This window comes from Antechinus flavipes, chromosome 2 (assembly GCF_016432865.1).
Source record: "Antechinus flavipes isolate AdamAnt ecotype Samford, QLD, Australia chromosome 2, AdamAnt_v2, whole genome shotgun sequence".
Taxonomy (NCBI): Eukaryota; Metazoa; Chordata; class Mammalia; order Dasyuromorphia; family Dasyuridae; genus Antechinus; species Antechinus flavipes.
This window is the reverse complement of record NC_067399.1, coordinates 343,029,034-343,050,592: the sequence shown is the minus strand read 5'-3', so window position 1 is coordinate 343,050,592 and position 21,559 is coordinate 343,029,034. Positions and strand designations below refer to the sequence as shown.

General features: G+C 37.0%; 2 protein-coding genes and 1 long non-coding RNA gene across 5 annotated transcripts in view; 2 read left to right on the top strand and 1 right to left on the bottom strand.

Moving 5' to 3' along the window:
• Window positions 1-561, bottom strand: part of KLHDC1 (kelch domain containing 1) — a 51,275-nt gene extending 50,714 nt beyond the window's left edge. For 2 of the 3 annotated variants that reach the window (XM_051977927.1, XM_051977928.1), the window contains exon 1: window positions 348-446. Coding sequence is in view for 1 of the 3 variants with exons in the window: in XM_051977926.1 (XP_051833886.1) it covers window positions 348-455 (108 nt within the window). In the remaining 2 variants the exon portion in view is untranslated. Of the gene's footprint in view, window positions 1-347 lie in introns of all 3 variants that reach the window. The other variant, XM_051977926.1, reaches the window with a different exon arrangement.
• Window positions 562-664: 103 nt separating this feature from the next.
• On the top strand, window positions 665-10,598 carry LOC127549693 (uncharacterized). The gene is made up of 2 exons (XR_007950692.1): window positions 665-750; window positions 1,566-10,598. It is a non-coding gene; the product is annotated as an uncharacterized LOC127549693 (long non-coding RNA).
• A 7,522-nt stretch (window positions 10,599-18,120) lies between these two features.
• The window catches only part of POLE2 (DNA polymerase epsilon 2, accessory subunit), a 44,645-nt gene continuing 41,206 nt past the window's right edge, over window positions 18,121-21,559 (top strand). The window contains exons 1-3 of the mRNA XM_051977919.1: window positions 18,121-18,208; window positions 19,002-19,102; window positions 20,681-20,756. Coding sequence (XP_051833879.1) covers window positions 18,141-18,208; window positions 19,002-19,102; window positions 20,681-20,756 — 245 coding nt within the window. The 5' untranslated portion in view covers window positions 18,121-18,140. The remainder of the gene's footprint in view (window positions 18,209-19,001; window positions 19,103-20,680; window positions 20,757-21,559) is intronic.

Here is a 21,559-nt window from a genome sequence, read left to right as displayed (position 1 = left end):
GTGCGCCACCACGCCTCTCCAACCCAGGGAACCCTGCGTGCTCCTGCCCCTCTCCTCCGTGCCTTCTAGGACCAGCGTGCGTGCTCTTCCCCGCCCCTCCCACCGATCTTTGGGCTGGTCCTACGCTCTCCCCACGCCCCACTTTCTAGTCCCCACCCTTCCCCTTAGCTCAGGGCTAGTCTGAGTCCTCCCCCACCTCTCCAATCTGAGCTCTGGGCTGGCCCTGTGCCCCCTCCCTTTCAGTCCCCGCCCCTCCTACCTGCCTCAGGCTGGCACAGGGCAGTCTCCCCAACCCTCCCACCGAGTCGCCTTGGAGGTCAGGGCTCCTGGTACCCTCGACCCCTTACCACATATCCTCCCCAGACATAGAGGAAGTTCCCGTCCACTACAGCGCAATGTCCACTTCGCTCCTCGGCCACACAGTACCGTTCGGTCGCTGCCATCGCCGCCGCCATGCCTCCCAGGACCCGACCTAGCGGATAGCGCTAAGCACCTCACACCCCTTTCACACGGAGCGACCTGTTTGGAGGCTCCCTTCTCCACAGAGGGAAAGACGGAAAGCGGAAAGGGTCTAACCTGGGGAGGCGGAAGTGATACGTTCCGCTTCCCCCACAGCTCCCGCGAAGTGACGGGCAGCATTCGAAGTAACTGCACTGTGACCCCGGGAGCAGCCACGGCGCTGGGAAGGCTTAGCGCCTCCGGAAAATGGAACGCAACGGCCACCGTCCTGCCTCCACATTAGCTTCCAAGGTTGGGCTGCTGCTGCTTGTTAATCTTTAGCTATCTTGTCTATAGCGCTCTAAGCTATGCAAAGTGAATTTTCACAGGCTGCCTCCCCCACCCCCACCTAAAATTTCAACCTTTATGAAAACCTTTTTCCTATCAGTCTTAATCTAATGTCTTCCCTCTGTTGACTAGCTTCAGTTTGACCCATATGTCATGTTCTTTACATGTGCTTGTTAATACTGCCTTTTGCCTTGTTATGCATATACTCCCAGCGCTTTACTTGTGGTTGCCAATTAAATGCTCGGGACTGACTGACTTGTCAGTCTCCTATCCACAACTTGTGGTGTCTCCATTTGGCATTTGAAGAAACTGTAGTACATATAAATGTTGATAATTGGATTTCTTGATTTTAGAACTGCCTTTTTATATCCTTTGAACAACTATTGGGGAATAGCTATTATTCTTTTGGGGGGGATAGTAACCTTACTACTTAAAAGCAGAATCCTACTTTATTTTTTATTAAATCCTTTTATTTTCAAAACATATGCATGAATAATTTTTCATCATTGATCCTTTTAAAACCTTGTGTTCCAAGTTTCCCCCCCTTCTTTCCACTCCTCCCCTCAGTTTGCATGCAATCCAATATATGTTAAACATGTTAAAAAATATGTTAAATCCAATATATGTATACATATTTATACAATTATCTTGTTGCACTAGAAAAATCAGTCAAAAAGGAAAATAATGAGAAAGAAAAAATGTAAACAACAAAGAGTGAAAACAAATAGCTATTATTCTTATATATTTGTGTTAATTCTCTATATTTCTAATCTCTATAGCTCTCTTCAGAGATATTTTCTAATGCAAAGATGTTAGCCCATTGACTGTGTTCATGGAAAAGCATTTCAATTTAAGGTAATTGAAATGATCTCTTATCTATTGGATATCTTCTATTCTTTGTTTGGTTTAGAATTTTCTTCCAAGACACAGTTGTTAAAGATACCCTATTCTGTTCTCTTCTTATTCCTTTTATGTGATGACCTCATGCATCCTCTTTGAACTTATTATTATTATTATTATGAAGGTAAAATGTTGGTCTAGCAATTAATAGTTTTGTCAAATGTGTTCTTGAATCACTTAAGAACCATTTTATTAAATTCAATTGTTTAGGATACTTGCTTATCTATTCTGTGAGTGCTCTCCCTCCCCCCTGCAGGAGCTGGCCGGGAGTGCGCCACCACGCCTCTCCAACCCAGGGAACCTTGCGTGCTCCTGCCCCTCTCCTCCTGCTGTCCACTACTGCGCCAGAAGCTGGATGGAGATGACAGTTGTCCGGCGAGGAGTAAGTTCAATGAGTTAAGTAGAATGGTTTGTCCTAACACAGAAGCTCCAGTCAATAGGAATTAGCTGAAAGACAACCTGATTGATTTCAGAACCTGCAATGATAGAGTTCTTTCTCATGGTTTTTCCTTTTTATTCTAATTCTTCTTTTATAACATAACTAAATTGGAAATTTGTTTAATATGATTATTCAATTCTAGGAACAATTTAGGGAGAACACTGATAAAACTACTGAAAGTCCAGAAAACTATAATGGTAAAGGGCTTCAAGATCATGTCAAATTAAAAAAAATGGGACTATTTGGTCTCAAAAATGAGAGACTCATAGACTTAAAAGCTACAAGAAATCTTGGGAAGAAAAAATAAAACACGGCAGTAAGGCCACGTACCACATCACACCCCTCTGTCTATCAGCACAATTGTTCATTTATGAAAACTGTCATGTTGTAAGTTTGATACTGAAAACTTTTTTCACTTGTGTCTAATGGAGAAGTTTTTATAGTTTAACTTGTGTACAATGAATTACCAGATTTTTAAAACCATTTTGTACTCTTACTCTCTTTATGGAAGTTGCAAGAGTGAAGGATGGTTGATTACTCATACTGGTTCATTGTAAGCTCACACCTAATTTAACTAAGTTGAAATTTGTTATTACCTGTTACTGCTTATTACTCTTAATAAAACAGATCTTTTGTCGTGTAGTGTTTCTTAAAAAACAAAACAAAACAAAAAAACCCTGTAGTTTATCCAGGAAGTGTAGCAAGCAACCTTTCTAGTGTATCAGGCAGAACTGAACTATAGACGTTCTGCTTACCTGTTACCTAGCTATTAAAAAGCAGACTCTTGCGTACCTATTTTGGGCCAGGCCTGATTGATTCGTTCAAGATAGAAATTAAATAAGACACTTGTAGTGTAATGTTCGAGAAACTGAGGGAGGATAGAAATTGGAGGGTTTTTAATATTTTATTTGGATTTCTGATGTTATGCCACAGTTCCCTTTTAATGTCCTGACCCAGTTTCTCCAATTGTCCTATTTAGTTACTCTGCCTCAGGTTATAACCTTTCCCTCTTAATGTTTGATGAGATAAAGTTTTTTTATATTTAGGCTATAATCATTCCTTCTTAATGTTTGACAGTTTATGTTTTGACAGTTAATGTTTGTCTATCCATTTTAGACATCATTAGAATATCAGTAACCTCTCCAGTAACTCCCTCCATTGTGTCATCCAAGGTACCTCCCCCCTCCATTAGCTTACCCCTATCCAGGTACCTCCCCCATTATATCATTGTTCTTGTTATCCTATAAAAATCTTGCTGTCCTGATACTGGGGGCTGGATTCTTTGAGACGATAGTCTCGTTCAGCCCTGGGACCAACCATGGATCCATTTGGTCCCAGTAAATCTCTCCATTAAATAAATTATTAAATTGTTCTCTAATCCCTATCCTGCTCAGTTTCTCGGTCATTACACTGAGAGGGAGAGATTGTGCTGTGGGCATATTGCCCCCAGGGCTGATGTCCAAAGCATCCAGCAGCTAATGTGTGCTTTCCATAAAGTATATGTGCATGTGACTCCAAGCTACCAGAAGGTAGACCAAGGCAGGGGCGGAGTCAGAGCACTGAGAGCAGGAAGGACTGTCAATCTGGTTCTGACAGGGTGGAGGGAGGCACCAGACATTCTGATAAGTAGGGAAGGTCTGGGGTCATGAGATCTAAGATTGAAAGTCTTTCTCCTTAATCTGGATCATGATGATTAAGAGGGGGGATGTTGCAACCACGCAGAACAATTCAAGGAAATTGAGGTAGAACAGTTAGGAAAACTGAGGTAGAATAATCAAAGGAAACTGTGGCACAACAGTAGAACATGTTACATTTAGCAAATGGGAGTCTACTTAGCAATAGCTTGGAAATTATATTCTTCTTCTTGTCCTTCGTTTTCAAAGAGGACCAAAATGACATTGTTAGAATCGAGTTACAGTATGCCGTCTGTCCAATCAGACCAATACAAGCTGGAAATGTTCTGCCACAGGTTGGACACAAAATAGTCTGTATGCAGTGAAAATATAGTTTCCCATTTATAACTCAGAAATTGGCAAACAACAATCAGGACCTGAATTATTTTGTTGATTGCCAGGGCAAAGCTAAGAATGATTTTGACATGTTTAAATACAGTAACACCTTATTTAAAATTTAAAAAAAGAAAAAGAAAATATAGCTTCCCATACGTCTCCATATGAGATGTGCCTACTCAAATAAATCAGCCCCCAGAAAAGAATCAAGATGGCAAAAGTGAGAGGAGCATTAGACTCTCACTAGAAAATGCTTTAGATTAAATTCTGATTGAAAAAGTCAAGCTATCACAGTGAGTCATTTTTCCAATTGAGGGCAATTTAGGGAAACACGGGTGTCTGCAGACACAGAGGACAGGAACTGGCAAGAACACAAAGCATCTGTGGTGGGGAGCATTCCAGTGCCCAGAGACTAAGACAAAAACACTCTTAGAGATCCCAGTGTTTACTTGAGCAGAAACTAGGTACAGGTGCCATCTGACAGGTCTTTCTCCTACCACTCAGGCCCAAATGACTAACCCAGGATGGAGAGGAATGGTTTGGAACTTTGACCCTAACTGAACATGAAACAAGTACTAGGAAGGAAATGATAACTGTGTGGCTCTGACCCATGAACTAGAAAACAGTATTCTGTACAAAAGAGGAACCTGCAGTTCAGTCAACTCTGAATGCATAGAATATCCCAGTGGAACAATAGTGACTGAATCAAGCAGCAGTCTGATGAAACTCCCAACAAAAAACAAGCTGATATGACCAAATTTAGGTCAGGAACCCTCAGAAATCAGACCAGGAGGACAATGAACAGACACTCCCCTGCAATCTCACTATCTTAGGAGCCAATACCAGTCCTTTTATCTTCAGAAGTAGACAGAACCTAACACTAACAAAATTCATAGTCGAGAAGTAAATTATCAAAAAGGAAAAATGAGGAGGAAAATCCCACCATGAAGAGCTATTATAATAAAAGAAGTACAAGACAAAAAGACAATGACTTGAAAAAATTCATATGGAAAGTCTCAAAAATAAATACATCTTGGACACAAGTCCAACAAGAATTTCTAGAAGAATTAAAGCAAGTGTTAACGAAGGAGCTTTTAAAAAATAGAATTTTAAAAAGAAAAGAATAGTAGAGGAAAGAATGAGAAAAAGGACAAGTGGAAGGAACATGAAAGAATAAGATGGAAAAAGAGATATAAAGCCTCATCAAAGAAAATGACTCCTTGAAAATTGTGTTGCTGAGTCACATTCAACTCTTTGTGACCCTGTGAATCGTACTATCCACAGAATTTTCATGGCAAAGTCATTTTCTTCTCCAATAAATTATAGCAAATGGAAGCTAATTAACTTGTCCAGGATCACACAGCCGTATGTATCTGAGACTGGATTTGAACTCAGACCTGACTCTAAGTCCAGCACTCTATTCACTGGGTTCCTAACTGCTTTGAAAAAGAGAATTAGCAAAATGGAAGCTAATGACTCAATGAAATCTCAAGAAACAAAACAATCTGGGGAAAGACTGGGGAGGAGGGGAGAAGAGAATGTGACATGTTGTAGGGAAAACAACTGACACTGAAAGAACCTATCAATTATCTCCTGAAAGAATCCCACAAATGAAAACTCCCAGAAATACTGTATTCAAAATAAAAAAACTCCCAATTGAAGGAAAAAATAATTCAAGTACCCAGAAAGAAAGAATTTGAGTACAAAGGAAGTACAGTTAGAATCACACAAGATTAAGCAGCTATGAGCATAAAGGGAATGGAGACTCTAGAGAATATGATATTGTAAAAGGATGAAACAACCAAGAATAACTTAACCAGAACACTAAGTATAATCTTAGAATGGAAAAAAAAATAATCTTTAAAGAAATAAAGGACGAATAAGCATCCCTGATGAACAGATAGATTTGAGTTAAAAATTTGACATACAAACCCAGGAATGAAGAGAAACCTAAAAAGTTAAGTAATCACAAGGGACTGAACAATATTAAATTATTTACATTTTTATATGAAAAGATGACACATATAACCCCTTGACTTTATGTTCACTAGGGGTTAGAGAGGGAATCTAATTGAACAAGTTATATTTGGATGTTCTCAAAAGAAGAGGACACTGAGATAAAGGGGAAGGGAGAAGAACAAGGAAAATTATCTCACATAAATAGGATGTAATAAAAGGACTTTGCACAAGGAGGGAACAATTGGGGTGGAATATACAACACTTGAAACTCACTGTTACCTGAACTACTTAAAGGAAAAAAAACATAACACACAGTTGGGTACAGAAATATGTCTTACTTAACAGGCAAATAGGAAGGAAATGGGTTAAAAGGAAAAAAGAGTGGGAGAGGAAAGTAAGAAGTGTAGCTTTTCTAGGCATTGACCCACACTTAACACCTTACACCAGGATAAGGTCAAAATGGGTTCATGACCTAGGCATAAAGAATGAAATTATAAATAAATTAGAGGAACACAGGATAGTTTACCTCTCAGATCTGTGGAAGAGGAAGGAATTTATGACCAAAGAACTGGAGGTCATTATTGAGCACAAAATAGAAAGTTTTCATTATATCAAATTGAAAAGTTTTTGTACAAACAAAACTAATGCACTCAAGATTTGAAGGGAAGCAATAAACTGGGAAAACATTTTTACATTCAAGCGTTCTGATAAAGGCCTCATTTCCAAAATATATAGAGAATTGACTCTATAAGAAATCAAGCCATTCTCCAATTGATGAATGGTCAAAGGATATGAACAGACAATTTTCAGGTTATGAAATTGAAACTATTTCCACTAACATGAAAGAGTGTTCCAAATCACTATTGATCAGAAATGCAAATTAAGACAACTCTGAGATACCACTACACACCTGTCAGATTGACTAAAGTGACAGGAAAAAATAATGATGAATGTTGGAGGGGATGCGGGAAAACTGGGACACTGATGCATTGTTGGTGGAATTGTGAACAAATCCAACCATTCTGGAGAGCAATCTGGAATTATGCCCAAAAAGTTATCAAACTTTGCATACCCTTTGATCCAGCAGTGCTACTACTGGGCTTATACCCCAAAGAGGCACTAAAGAAGGGAAAGGGACCTGTATGTGCAAAAAAGGTTTGTGGCAGCCCTGTTTGTAGTGGCTAGAAACTGGAAAATGAATGGATGCTCATCAATTGGAGAATGGTTAGGTAAATTGTGGTATATGAATGTTATGGAATATTATTGTTCTGTAAGAAATGATTAGCAGGATGAATACAGAGAAGCTTGGAAAGACCTACATGAACTGATGCTAAGTGAAATGAGCAAGACCAGGAGATCATTATATACTTCAACAACGATACTGTATGAGGATGTATTCTGATGAAAGTGGATTTCTTTGACAAAGAGAAGACCTAACTCAGTTTCAATTGCTCATTGATGGACAGAAGCAGCTACACTCAAAGAAAGAACACTGGGAAGTGAATATAAACTGTGTGCATTTTTGTTTTTCTTCCCAAGTTATTTTTACCTTCTGAATCCAATAAGAGAACTGTTTGGTTCTGCACACATATATTGTATCTAGGATATACTGTGACATATTTAACACATATAGGACTGCTTGCCATCTGGGGGAGGAGGAAAATCAGAACAGAAGTGAGTGCAAGGGATAATGTTGTAAAAAGTTACCCTGGCATGGGTTCTGTCAATAAAAAGTTATAATTATTTAAAAAAAAAAAAAAAAGATGCTCCAAGTCATTATTAATCAGAAAAATGCAAATTAAGATAACTCTGAGATACACACCTGTCAGATTGGCTAGAATGACAAGGAAAGATAATACAGAATGTTGGAGGGAATGTGGGAAAACAGGGACACTATTACATTGTTGGTGGAGTTGTGAATACATCCAGCCATTCTGGAGAGCAATTTGGAACTATGCTCCAAAAGTTATCAAACTGTGCATACCCTTTCATCCAGCAGTGTTTCTACTGGGCTTATATGCCAATGAAATCTTAAAGAAAGGAAAGGGACCTGTATGTGCAAGAATGTTTAAGGCAGGTCTCTTTGTAGTGGCCAGAAACTGGAAACTGACTAGATGCCCATCAATTGGAGAATGGCTGAATAATTTGTAGTATGTAAATATTATGGAATATTGTTATTCAGTAAGAAATGACTAGCATGAGGATTTCAGAAAGGCCTAGAGAGACTTACACAAACTGATGCTGAGTGAAATGAGCAGGACCAAGAGATCATTATCTACTTCAACAACAATACTATATAAACATCAATTCTGATGGAGATGGCCATCTTCAGCAATGAGATGAACCAAATCAGTTCCAATGGAGCAGTAATGAACTGAACTAGCTACACCCAGCGAAAGAACTCTGGGAGATGACTAAGAACCATTACATAGAATTCTCAATCCCTATATTTTTGCCTGCTTGCATTTTTTTATTTCCTTCACAGGCTAATTGTACAATATTTCAGAATCCAGTTCTTTTTGTACAACAAAGCAACGGTTTGGACATGTATACTTATTTTGTATTTAATTTATACTTTAACATATTTAACATGTATTGCTCATTCTGCCATCTAGGGGAGGGGGTGGAGGAAAGGAGGGGAAAAATTAGAACAAAAAGTTTGGCAGTTGTCAATGCTGTAAAATTACCCATGCAGATAACTTGTAAATAAAAAGCTATTTTTAAAAAATTAATAAGTATAGGAAGGAAAAAAAAGTATAGATTTTCACTATAAGAGAGACATTAAGCAGAAGCAACACAGATTCTTAAGTAGGAGGAGGCATGAGAAAAATAGGATAAATATAAGAGACTAGGGTGGAAGGAAATACAACGTATTTGTACACAAAGTATACAAATACTGTGATTCTGAATGGAATGAATTTATCCATAAAATGGAGTAGGATAGCAGAATGGATTAGAAACCGAAGTCCAACAAAAAGTTCCCAAGAAATGAACTTCAAACAGAGATACACACAGAGTTAAAAATAAAGGGCCAGAATAGAATCTATAATTTCAGACAAAAGTAAAAATTTACCCAACTAAAAGAAATAAGTGAAATCACATTTTGCTAAAAGGTCCCATGGACAATGAATTAATATCAATACTAAACATATTGCCAAATGGTAAGGCATCTAAATTCTTAAGGGAAAGGTTAAATGAAGTGCAGAAAAAAACCAGCAAATTATGATAGTAGGGGACTTCAATTTATCTCCTCCTAGATCTAGATTCATTAAGACAAAAAAATAAATAAGAAAATAAGGACCTAAATAGAATTTTCGGAATAGAAAGAAGCATGCCTTTAACTGTACATTACACATTTGCAAAAATCAACCATGTATAAGAGCATGAAACTTAACAATCCTCAAAGAAAAGTATTTTTACCAATCATAATGCAGTAAAAATATATTTAAAGAAGGAACCCTGAAACTCTAAAACTCCTTGAAGGAGAAAACCTTCAACTCTGCCTCAGTGAGGAACCCCGCTCAAGGAAACAAGACAAACAGTTTCATTCTGTTATCTAGCAAAAGAATTCCAATCCTATTGAATTAAAGGAACTTATTGAATTCTATTCAAATTCTGGCTCAAGCTGAAACCCAGCTAGTAGATGACTCCACACACTAGCCCCCTTCACCTTGTAGCCAAATCTATTATAATAGAGCCAAACTAAAATTCTCTCTTTGCAGAGGTTCTAAACATACCATGCTATACCATGCTATGCCAAATAGGCTTCTGCCCACTGGAATAATATATATGTTTAGCTTAAACATATATTTTTTAAATAGCTTTTTATTTACAAGTTATATGCATGGGTAATTTTACAGCATTGACAATTGCCAAACCTTTTGTTCCAATTTTTCCCCTCCTTCCCCCCACCCCCTCTCCTAGATGGCAGGATGACCAATACATGTTAAATATATTAAAGTATAAATTAAATACAAAATAAGTATCCATGTTCAAACTGTTATTTTGCTGTACAAAAAGAATCGGACTCTTAAATATTGTACAATTAACCTGTGAAGGAAATTAAAAAAAAAAAAGCAGGCAGGCAAAAATATAGGGATTGGGAATTCAATGTAATAGTTCTTAGTCATCTCCCAGAGTTCTTTCACTGGATGTAGCTGGTTCAGTTCATTACTGCTCCATTGGAACTGATTTGGTTCATCTCATTGCTGGAGATGGCCATGTCCATCAGAATTGATCATTATATAGTATTGTTGTTGAAGTATATAATGATCTCCTGGTCCTGCTTATTTCACTCAGCATCAGTTTGTGTAAGTCTCTCCAGGCCTTTCTGAAATCATCCTGTTGGTTATTTCTTACCGAACAATAATATGGAATGATATTCTTTTCCAGTGTTATCCTCTCTTTATTCTCACCTATTTCCTTAATGAGACTTTATGCCTCTCTGTCAGGATTTCTAACCTTATTTCCCAATCCCTATAATAAACCTCTTTTATCAATCTTAAGTTTTTGGAGTTTGTAAATTCCTTTGCAGAGAATCTCTGTGCCACTAGAAGGGGTTTCGCCAAAACTCCCTATCCATGCGCTGAATCCAAAGGGGGTGCAGGAGAGCCAAACCTCTCCATTTGGTTCCCTGAACACCAAACCTGCCACTAGACCATATCATTTAACTCTCTGACCATCAGAAACCTTAATCTCATTTTGGTTCCCTAAATCTAGATCTTATAATTAAGTTCCCTATGAAAGGGAACCTCCAAACCTAAACCTTATCATATTCACTAAAAGGCTTTTGAAGCAAAGATTGAAAAGTTAATTAGATATTAAATAACAACCTGTCAGAATGAGTGAATCAATGAATTATAGAAACAACCAAAAATAAAAATAATAACACTTAGAAGACATATCTAAATTTGTGAGATGTAGTTAAACCAATAATTAAGAGAAAATTTCTAACTCTTTAAAAAGTTTCAATGTAAATTGTGTTCCCTTTAATCTTGGGGGGAGGGGGCGCGCGCGCACGCGTGTGTGTGTGTGTGTGTGTGTGTGTGTGTGTGTGTGTGTGTATGTGTGTGATGTAAATTGTGCCCTTTTTTGGAGTGAAGGGTCAGAAAGGAATCTTTGAGAGAAGGGTGTAGCTGACTCTCTGGGAGGGGCCACATCCATTCTTAAGGAAAACTTCCCAGATATAATCTCATTCAGTTATAAAACTGAAAGCCTGGTGAATCCATCTCTGCTAATTCCTAATCTGGAGTTTGCCTGCTAAGAAAGCTGTTTTTTTTTTTTTTTAATGTAAATAAACCCATTTTTGCCACAAACTTCTTGCCTATATTCATTCAGGTTTGATAATTCTTTGGTTCTCATAGCTGTTGGGCCATGTCTCAACCCTCAATTCTCACACCTTATCATCTAAGCTCTTTTAGCAGTAAGAGAAACAATAGCTCAATGAACTGGGCATGCAACTAAAACAACTGGAAAACCAACAAATTAAATTTTAAAACTCCAATTAAACACCCAAATAGAAACCTTGAAAATCAAATGAAAGATGAACAAAATTGAAAGTAAAAAATAATTGACTAATAAATTAGATAGATTTTTTTAGAAACAATAAAACAGTTAAGCTGTTAACTGATTTTGATGTTGCTGATATAAATATCAGATGCTGGTGAAGAGGGGACCCCCAAACTTGAAAAATCCTGGAAGGAGAAAATCTTCAATTCTGTCTCAATAAGAGACTTTGCCCCATGTCTTTTTCCTTAAATGAATTTAAGTTCCAACTGCTTGAGGGGGGAATGATGCGGGAAAGATTCCTTTCTAGATTCCCACCCTCTCCTAGTTAATAATGTAAATTGTTCTTTAACTCACAAATCCTGGTCCCTTTGAATTCCAATAGAAGATCCGGACCTGTCCCAGCCCCACCCGGATCTGAGCCAACTTGGGGGCTACACCTAAAAGCCCTTTGAGCTAAGTCTCCTATTATAAAAAGGCCATGCTGGGAACCCCTCTTTGCAGAGATTCCAAACATGGCTACCATGTGAGGACCCTCTGTCCACTGGACCCTCTGTCCAGTGCCCTCCTTATCTCTATCTTCGCCTATACTTTAACTTTGCTTATCCAATAATAAACCTCTTTTATCAATCTAGCTCTCTGGGCCAATAAATGCTTTTATTGGGAACTCGCGCCACTACTAGACCCCCTTACGCCGAATCTGTACCCCAAACTTGCCACTAGACCTTAACCCTAATTTCATTTAGGTACCCCAAATCTAGACCTCAACACTGGTAGCCACCAAAAGTTGGGTTTTGGTCACGTGAAGAATTTATAGTGGTCATTCTCTTTGGCAAAAGGTAGGCTTATTTAGGGGAAGAGGTCACAGATAAAATGACGGTGTACAATAAACACCAGGAATGGTAAATATGAAATAGAGTTGGGAGAGCATCCTTAGAGGAATACACAATTACCTAGGACAAGGTTGTATGAAGTTGGGAGACGTCCTTAGTTTACAGGCTAAATCCTGAAGACGATCTATATGCAGGAGAAGTGAGATTGAGTGTATAATGGGGTTAGTGAAGACACACATGGCATACGGGAAGGGGAAAGACACCCCAAATCAAGACCATTGTGGCGGATTGGCCCAAAGGAGGGCAGTAGCAAAGCCATGGTCCATTAGCTGTTTTATAAGGAAATTTTAACCTCAGGGACATGACTGCGATTTTTAACAGAATGTGGCAAAGTAAGGCTGCCTACCACAAACTCCACAAAAAAATGGGACCACAGAGCTAAAATGATCTCAATCAGAGCCTTCTCCCTGCCTGCCCTAAAGAATCATTTTTATCAGTGCTTCAATTTCTTTGTGCCAACCACACCTACCATTTAGGACTGATGAGGTTCGGTGCAGGGCAGAGAGTTGTGGGAACCCCCTTCTGGTTGGCACAGGTCCTTTGTAAATGAATTTACAAACCCAAGAAGTTTACTGGCACTGGGAAGTCAGCTTTTTGCTTGGAGGCTGACTTCCTTAGCAGCAAGGTCCCAACTCCCAAGTAAAGGTCTAGCAAAGAAATCCTGCCAAAAAGGTAAAATGGGATAAGGTCTCCCAAATAGGGTAAAGAAGGGATCATACCAAATTCCTTCCTTCCCAGACAACAACCTCCCCAAGTTAAGTGATTTTATTCAGTTAGAGGTAGAGGCCTGATAATCCTGTTGAGTGACTGGAAACTCCCAAGATAAGTACTCTCTTTTCAACTGGAAATCTAGGCCTGGGCATTGATTGAAGCCAGACCCTCAGACTGATAACAAAAGACAACTCTGAACTCCAAATCTTTGCAGAAGTCTGAAACAGGATTAGGCTTGCCAAGGAAGCTCTCTTCTTTGCAAAGCTACCTGCCAGGACTTTTGCCTACTGTGAAGATATTGTCTTCTCAGTGTTAACCTTTGTTATTTCCCTGACAGGACCTTACCCATTAAGAAGTCTATCTTCATAATAGGCTGACTTCTTAGTGAACAATAAAATTCCCTTTTGCCATACAGACTTTTTGGATTTGTGCACCAACCAGAGGGGATTCCCCACCCCAGTTGTCACATCTCTTCACTACCACTAGCCTCATCATTTGCACCTCATCACTTCTATGCAAATTTGATCTTGATAGCTAAGCCAGAGAGTTAAAACAGAAAAAGAAAACTAGACCAATTTTCTTAATGAATATGAGTGCAAACAAAAATAAAATATTAGCAAGGAGACTACAGTTTTTTCACAAAGATCATATGTGATGACTAAGCTTATAAGAGGGCGTAGGATTGATTCAATATTAGGAAACCAATAAGCATAATTAACTATATTAATAATGTGTGGAAAGGTGAAGAACTTAACAGATTAAGCACATATTGATCAGAGACTGTTAACTAAAGTAGATCAGGCCTATAGGCCCCAGTCACATGATTTTAGATGAGACCTGGACTGCATTCCATTGTCCAAAGAAGGAATTAAGTGGTCAAAGCTGTATATCACCTTTTTCACTGCATTCTACTGACCAAATAGGGAGATAAAGGTTTATGTAACCAATCTCAGCTTGTAAAGGGTGGAATTTTGGGGGTTCTTTGTCTGAAATGTATAAAAGTTGTAAGCATCTTCAAGTGAATGACTCTCCTCCTGTAGATATCTTTGCTGTCCTTTCGGGCCCACAGGCCAGGACGGTCCGCTTCTCGAGATTCTAATAAATTCTTTCTGTACATCATTTGAAGTGACTCCTGAGTAGTCAATTTGGGTAGGTGCAATTGCCCCAAACAATAAAAAAGCCCATAAAATAATATGATTGTTCCAATAAATGCACAAAAGCTTCTGAAAAAACATAGCCACCATTCATTCCTCTTTTTAAAAAAATACTAAGTATTAAATTAAATTAATGTATCTATCTATAACCAAAAGCAAGCATTATCTTTAGTTGGGAATAAATTACAGTATTTTCCAATAAGATTGGAGTGAAGCATGGATGTCTTATCACCATTACTTTTGAATGTTATGCTAGAAATGCTAGTTATAGCAATAAGAAAAAGAAATTGAAGTGATAAGCATTGGCAAGTAGAGAAGGAAATTATCACTCTTTTTGAAGATAATATGATAGTTTACTTAGAATCAACTAAAAAAGTAGCACTTGGTATAACTCAACCATCAGCTTGGCTAAGATGACAAAATAAGAAAATGGCAAATGCAATAGGAGCTATGTGAAAACAGATACATTAATGTACTACTATTGAAATTGAATTGGAGCAAGTATTCTGCAGAGAATTTGGAACTACATCCAAAATTTATAAAACTCTACATATCCTTTGAACCACTACTAGGTCTTGACTTCAAAGAGATCAAAAGAAGACTAGATACCATATGTATAAAAATATTTACAGCAGATTTTTTTTGTATGTTGACAAGTGAAAATTGAAAGAAGGCCTATTAATTTGGAGAATGACTGAACAAGTCATGGTATATGAATATATAATGAAATACTTTTATATTGTAAGAAATTATGAAGGGGATGATTTCAGAAAAACCTGGCAATGCTTTTATGAACTGATGCAAAGGGAAATGAGCAGAAGCAGAATAATTTTTGCAATATCAGCAAAATGGTAAAAATAACTTTGAAAGACAATAATTTGATTCATGATAAAACTTGCTACATCCAAAAAGAGATCACAGAGGGCAAATTCAATCATATTTTCTTCTCATACTCTGTGTGTGTCTCTCTCTTGTCTCTTCTCCTTCTCTCTCCAATTTGATATAGGTGATACAATGAACAATCATCCAAAACATATTTCCATATTAATCATGTTATGAAAGAAACAGACCCCCCAAAAAAAACCCTCAAGAAAAATAAATAAAAAAAAAAAGTATAATCTGAATTCAGACTCCATCAGTTCTTTTTATAATATTACTATTATTGTGCACACAATTCTCCTAGTTCTTCTCACTTCATTTTACATCTGGTCATGTAAGTCTTACAAAACATCAGTATTTTATCCCCCCCCCCCCCCCTTGAGAAGTGCTTGCCTTTTGGCAAGCACGTCATATAGATTATATCTGTGTGGTCATGCAGAACATTTCCATAGTAGTCATGTTGGAAAAGAAAACATAAACTAAAAAAGGAAGAAAGAGAAGGAAAGAGAGAGTGAGGGAGGGAAAGAGAGAGGAAGGAAGGAAGAAGAATATAAGGTAAGAATAAAGGAAGGAAAGAAAGAAGAGAATTAAAAAAAAAAAAAAACGTGCTTCATTCTGTATTCAGATACCATCAGTTATTTGGGTATAGATAGCATTTTTCATTATAAGTCCTTCAGAATTGTCTTGGATTCTTGCACTGCTGAAAATTGCTAAGTCATTCATAGTTGATCATCTTACATTATTGCTGTTACTTTGTACATGGTACATTTCTTTTTACATCAAGTCTTTCTAGGTTTTCTAAAAACATCCTATTTGTTATTTCTTTTATTCCCCTCAATACTAGTTTACTTTTCCAAATACATGTAAATATAGTCTTCTTTTCTTTCTTTTTTTGGCGAGGTGGGGTGGGGCTAGGCAATTGGGATTAAGTGACTTACTCAGGGTAACACAGCTAGTAAGTGTTAAGTGTCTGAAGTCACTTTTGAACTCAGCTCCCTGATTCCAGACTGGTACTCTATTCACTGCACCATCTAGCTGCCCCTGTATATAGTTTTCAACATTCATTTTTGTAAGTTTTTTTCCCAAAATTTTATCCCTCTCACATTCACCTCCCTCCACCCCAACATGTGAACAATCTGATATAGGTTATATATGTACAATCTTTTAAAACATATTTCCATATTTGTCATGTTGTGCAAGAAAAAATCAGACTAAAATGGGGGAAAGAAAAAAAAGTGAAAATACCATGTTTTGATCCACATTCATTTTCCATAGTTATCTCTCCCTGGATATGGTTAGCATTTTCCATCACACATCTATTGGAATTACATTGATCACCTCATTGTTGAAAAGAGCCAAGTTTATTACAGTTTGATCATCACTTAATCTTGTTGCTATATACAATGTTCTTTTGGTTCTACTCATTTCCCTTAACATCTGTTCATGTAAGTTTTTCTAGGCTTTTCTGAAATCAGCCTGCTCTTTGTTTTTAATGGAATAATATTCCATTACTTTCTTAAGCCATAGTTTATTCAGCCATTCCCCAACTGATAGGCATCCACTCGATTTCTAGTTCCTTGCCACTGCAAAAAGATGCTTGTTATTTCAGAATCACATGCTTCAACATGTTCAGTCATTTCCTAATTGATAAATATCACTGCAATTTGCAAATCTTTGCCACCACCAAAAAGAGCTGTTATAAATATTTTTGTACACATGTACCCTTTTCCCTTTTTTTATTTATTTTTTAAGGGATACAAATCAAGTAGTGGTACTGCTGAGTCAAAAGGAATATGCAGTTTTATAGAAAGTACTTCTGGTATCACTCCAAATGACTTTCCAAAATGATTGGATCAGTTCACAACTCTACCAACAATGTATTAATGTCCTAATTTTCTTACATGCCTTCCATTTTTCTGATAGGTGTCAGAATAACTTTAATTAAATTTCTCTAATCAAGAGTTATTTAGGGCTTATTTCATATAACTACAGACTGATTTCTACATCTGAAAACTTCCAGTTTATTTCTATTGAGAATGGGAGGAAGGGGAAATCACCCTAGATGACCAAAAGAGAAACTGAGGCAGAGCTCCAAGCCAAGAACACTTTATTAGAGAACCAACCAAGTGAACTCCAGACTTCCCTCTAGATCAGAGTTACCACCTCCACTCAGAACTCAATGTACTCATCCACTTTTCTAATTCATTGCTTCCACAAAAAGAGCTGCTACAAACTAAGACACAAAACAAACCCAATGCACATGTGGGACCTTTTTTCCCCTCCTTTATGATTTCCTTAGGATACAGACCCAGTAATGGCACTGCTGAGTCACTGAAACAACGATTCTTAAAAATTAAAAATTTTTAAATAGAAATTTTTTTTAATTTAAAAATTAAAAGAAAAAATCTTCTAAAAACTCAAAGATGAGGATATGCATTGTTAGTGCATTCCAACACAAACATTTGTTTAGTGCCTTCTCTCACATAATTCCAAACTCTTTTAAAGTATTTTTTCCTTAAAAAAAACAAAAAACAAAAAACGATTGGTCACTACGATTCTTAAAAGTAGTAGTCCCTAAAACCAATGTACTCCAAACGCGAGCCTATATAAACGTTAGTCCAAAGGTCTTTTCCTTCAAAATGGAAAAGACATGCTTTCCAAAAGAGATAGAGGGTGAAAAATAATAAAAAGAGCTGACATAGTTCGGCGAGACCATAGAGAAAAGAAAGGACACAGTGGGAGAGGCGCCTGGTTTATGGATTCTCCCAGAGCTGCCTCACTAGGTTAATCTCTCGGAAACATCTTCGGAGGGAGGGGGAGAAAGGAGGAGGAGGCTGTCCTCTAGTCACGTGGGGATGTCCTGGGGGAAAAGGAGGCGGGACCTTTTTGCCGCCAAAATCTGAACATGGCTCCGGATCGAATGCATAGCAAAGTGGTTTCTGCCTTTAAATTGCGGGGCTACCTGCTCCGGGGGTGAGTGCTCAAGGGCTACGTTTCATGAAGAGGGTGTTATGGGAAGGAGTCGGGTCTGGCGAATGCCCGAAGCCTGTCGAATCCTTTATACCTCTAACCTGAACACTGCAGGTCCCCAACTCAGCGTACTGAAATCTTACCCTGTCCTGGGAAGGAGGCTTAGGGCGTCGTGGGCCTTTTTCGGAAGCATTTATTAAGCACCCACTGTTATCAGCACTAACTATACAAAGCTAGGCAAAGCCCTCCTCTTCAGGAGCTACCAGTCTAATGATGGGAAGCAAAAGGCAAATGGCTAAGTACATACAATATACAATAGTAGGTTAAATGGAGGTAATTAACAGAGGTAAGGATGTTCGGAGCTGGGTTGAGGTGAAGAGGTTTTCTCCTCATTCCAGATAAGGCCGGCCTGTGCAAAGGCACGGAGTCCGGAGAAGGAGTGAGGCCAATGATACTAGGATCCAGAGTTCGAGGAAGGGAGTAAAGATGACAACTGGAGGGGTGGGAAAGGCTAAACTGTCAGGGACTCTAAAAGCCAGAGGATTTTATATTTCATGAAGTCATTGGAGTTTACTGAGATGTAAGAGTATAAACTGGCCAAACATTCCCCTTCTTGCGGCAGAAGGAGGGAGCAAAGAAGCATGTATTTTATTTTTGTACCTTTTAATTTTATTTTTTTCCTCCTTCAGGTCCTCCTGACTTCAGGGCTGTTGCTCTATCCATTGCGCCACCTAGCTACCCCTAAGTTATCTATTTTCAAAAAATAAATTTCCTCTTTTTTTTCCCCTCCTATTAGTGAAGCCACTAAATATCTCACTGAAGCTCTTGAGCTTGTCCCTGAATTAAAGCTTGAAGATGCATTGGAAAGTATCATTGATGCTGTTGAAAAGCAGCCTTGTAAGTAACTCTTAAATTGTTTTCATAAGTATAAATTTAATTTGCCCCTTAAATTTGGTGACTTAATATTTGTTACAGCATAATGTACTTTCTATATTAGACATATTTATTATACTTTTCTTAATTTGACAATAGCCAAAGTATTAAACTTGAACTTTGATCTGCTTCCTAAGGGCCTCTGTTAATTTGTATAAATCATAGATGATATTATAGCTCTATTTTTTCATCTTTCCTTGGCTTCTGGTTTTGTTATAAGTATGAAAACTAACTGCAATATTACACCAGACTTTCTTTCTTTCTTTTTTTTATTCTTTAAATAACTTTTTATTGACAGTACACCAGACTTTCTAGAAAACTGTCATCAACTTAGGTAGCACCCCTCAGACATTCACATTTCCTTGGATGTCCAAGCTGCAGATAGTAACCAACGACTTTTATGTTAGTTATCTTGGCCCTTCTAAATGTGCATCAACTTTTGTTATTACAAAAGGCACACATTTGTAGTGTAAGTGTCCTGGTTGTAGTTTTCAATGACTCTGCTCTCTCATCTATTCCTTTTGCTATTATTGCAAGAGAGAACCCAGTCTATGATATAAACATATTGTGACAACACAGGTAGGAAAAGTTTGCATATCTCATTGTAAAATCTGTAGATATAATGGAACCACTTTTGCACGTATATTTTAGTGATTGAAGATGTAATACAGGAGTAAAATGACTCCAGATCATAATTTTTTAAAAATAATATTTTTTATTTTCAGATTATATGCAAAGATAGTGGTGAACATCCACTTTTACAAATCTTGTGTTCCAAATTTTTCTCTCTTCCTTTCCCTCAACCCCTTCCCCTACATAGCAAATAATTCAATATATGTTAAACATGTTCTATACACATTTCCACAAGAAAATCCACAAGAAAAATCAGATCAAAAAGGCAAAGAAAAAAAAAAACCAAGCATACAACAAAAAAGGTGAAAATACTATATTGTGATCCACATTCAGTCCCCACAGTCCTCTTTTCTGGATGCAGATGGCTCTATCCATCATAGTCTGTTAGAATTGGCCTAAATCACTTCATTCTTGAAAAAAGAGCCAAGTCTATCAGAGTTGATCATCACATAATCTTATTGTACTGTGTTCTCTTGGTTCTACTCACTTCATTTAGTATTAGTTCATGTGCTAAACATTTCTTGTAGAACAATAATATTACATAACGTTTATATACCATAACTTATTCAGCCATTCTCCAACAGATAGTCATTCACTCAGTTTCCAGTTCCTTGTCGCTTCAAAAAAGGCTGCTAGAAACATTTTTGCATAGGTGTGAAAAATGCTTTTCAAATGAATAAAAAAAAATATGTAAAATTACAAAGGAAACCAATTGTATTAAAATATGGTTATTAAATATTTTAAAATAAATGCCAAATTCACAGAGCCCAGATTAAGAGCTCTTATCTTAAAAGATTTTTCTTGAAAGTTGAAATAATTTTTTGTTAATATTTTTCCAAAAAAATATTATGCCAATGTTTAAAAATTAAGAACCATTTAAAAAGTTTAACTTTTAAATTGTTTTTGCAGTGTCATCAAATATGATTGAACGATCTGTAGTGGAAGCAGCAGTCCAGGAATGCAGTCAGTCAGTAGATGAAACTGTGTATGTTGACATAAGTAATCATCTTATAAATTATTGAAAATTAATTTTCATGGATTTTTCCAGAAATATGTGATGCTCAGTATTGTCATAGAAAGTTTAATTATTTCTAAACATTTTCATTCAAAGGATGTATTTTTTTCTGTTCTTTCATCTGTTATTTTTGGGGGGGGAGTTAAGGTTTTTAAAATCTTTATTATGAAATGACTAATTTGCATTTTGAAGTACGAGGTACATTTTTATATTGACTTTCTGGTGCCACGTTTTTGTGTGTTAATTAGTTTAGACATCTAAAAAGATAATTTGTCAGTATTAGATTGGTAATTTTAAATTAGAACTTTGTTGTGTTATATGTGGGAATTTTTGTATTCCAAGTCTTGTTTCTCCTGTATTTAGTAGAGTCTGGGCAGTTTGGGAAAACTGATAGAAGACAGTTTAATAACATATTAAAAATGCTCTTTTTTCCCATATAGGGGAATGTATTTGGGAAATAAAATTAAGATCAGAATGTTTCTTTCTAATTAGAAAATTAAGGGTAGGAAGTTCTTAGAGCTGTTTTAATTCAAGTTATTCAACTGGACAACCAAGCCCACCTTCCTTACTTTAAAACAAAACAAACAAAACCCTAGTAACTAAAGCCTTTTATCTTTAAACAGGGCTTTCTGAAACACACCAAAAAAATCTCCAAACTTCTCACTCCTGAATGAACATTTATTTGTAAAAAGAAAAACAATTAAATAAAAAATATCTAGTAATCTTGACTATATATAATAAATATTTAAAAGTATTATTTACTACTACTTCCC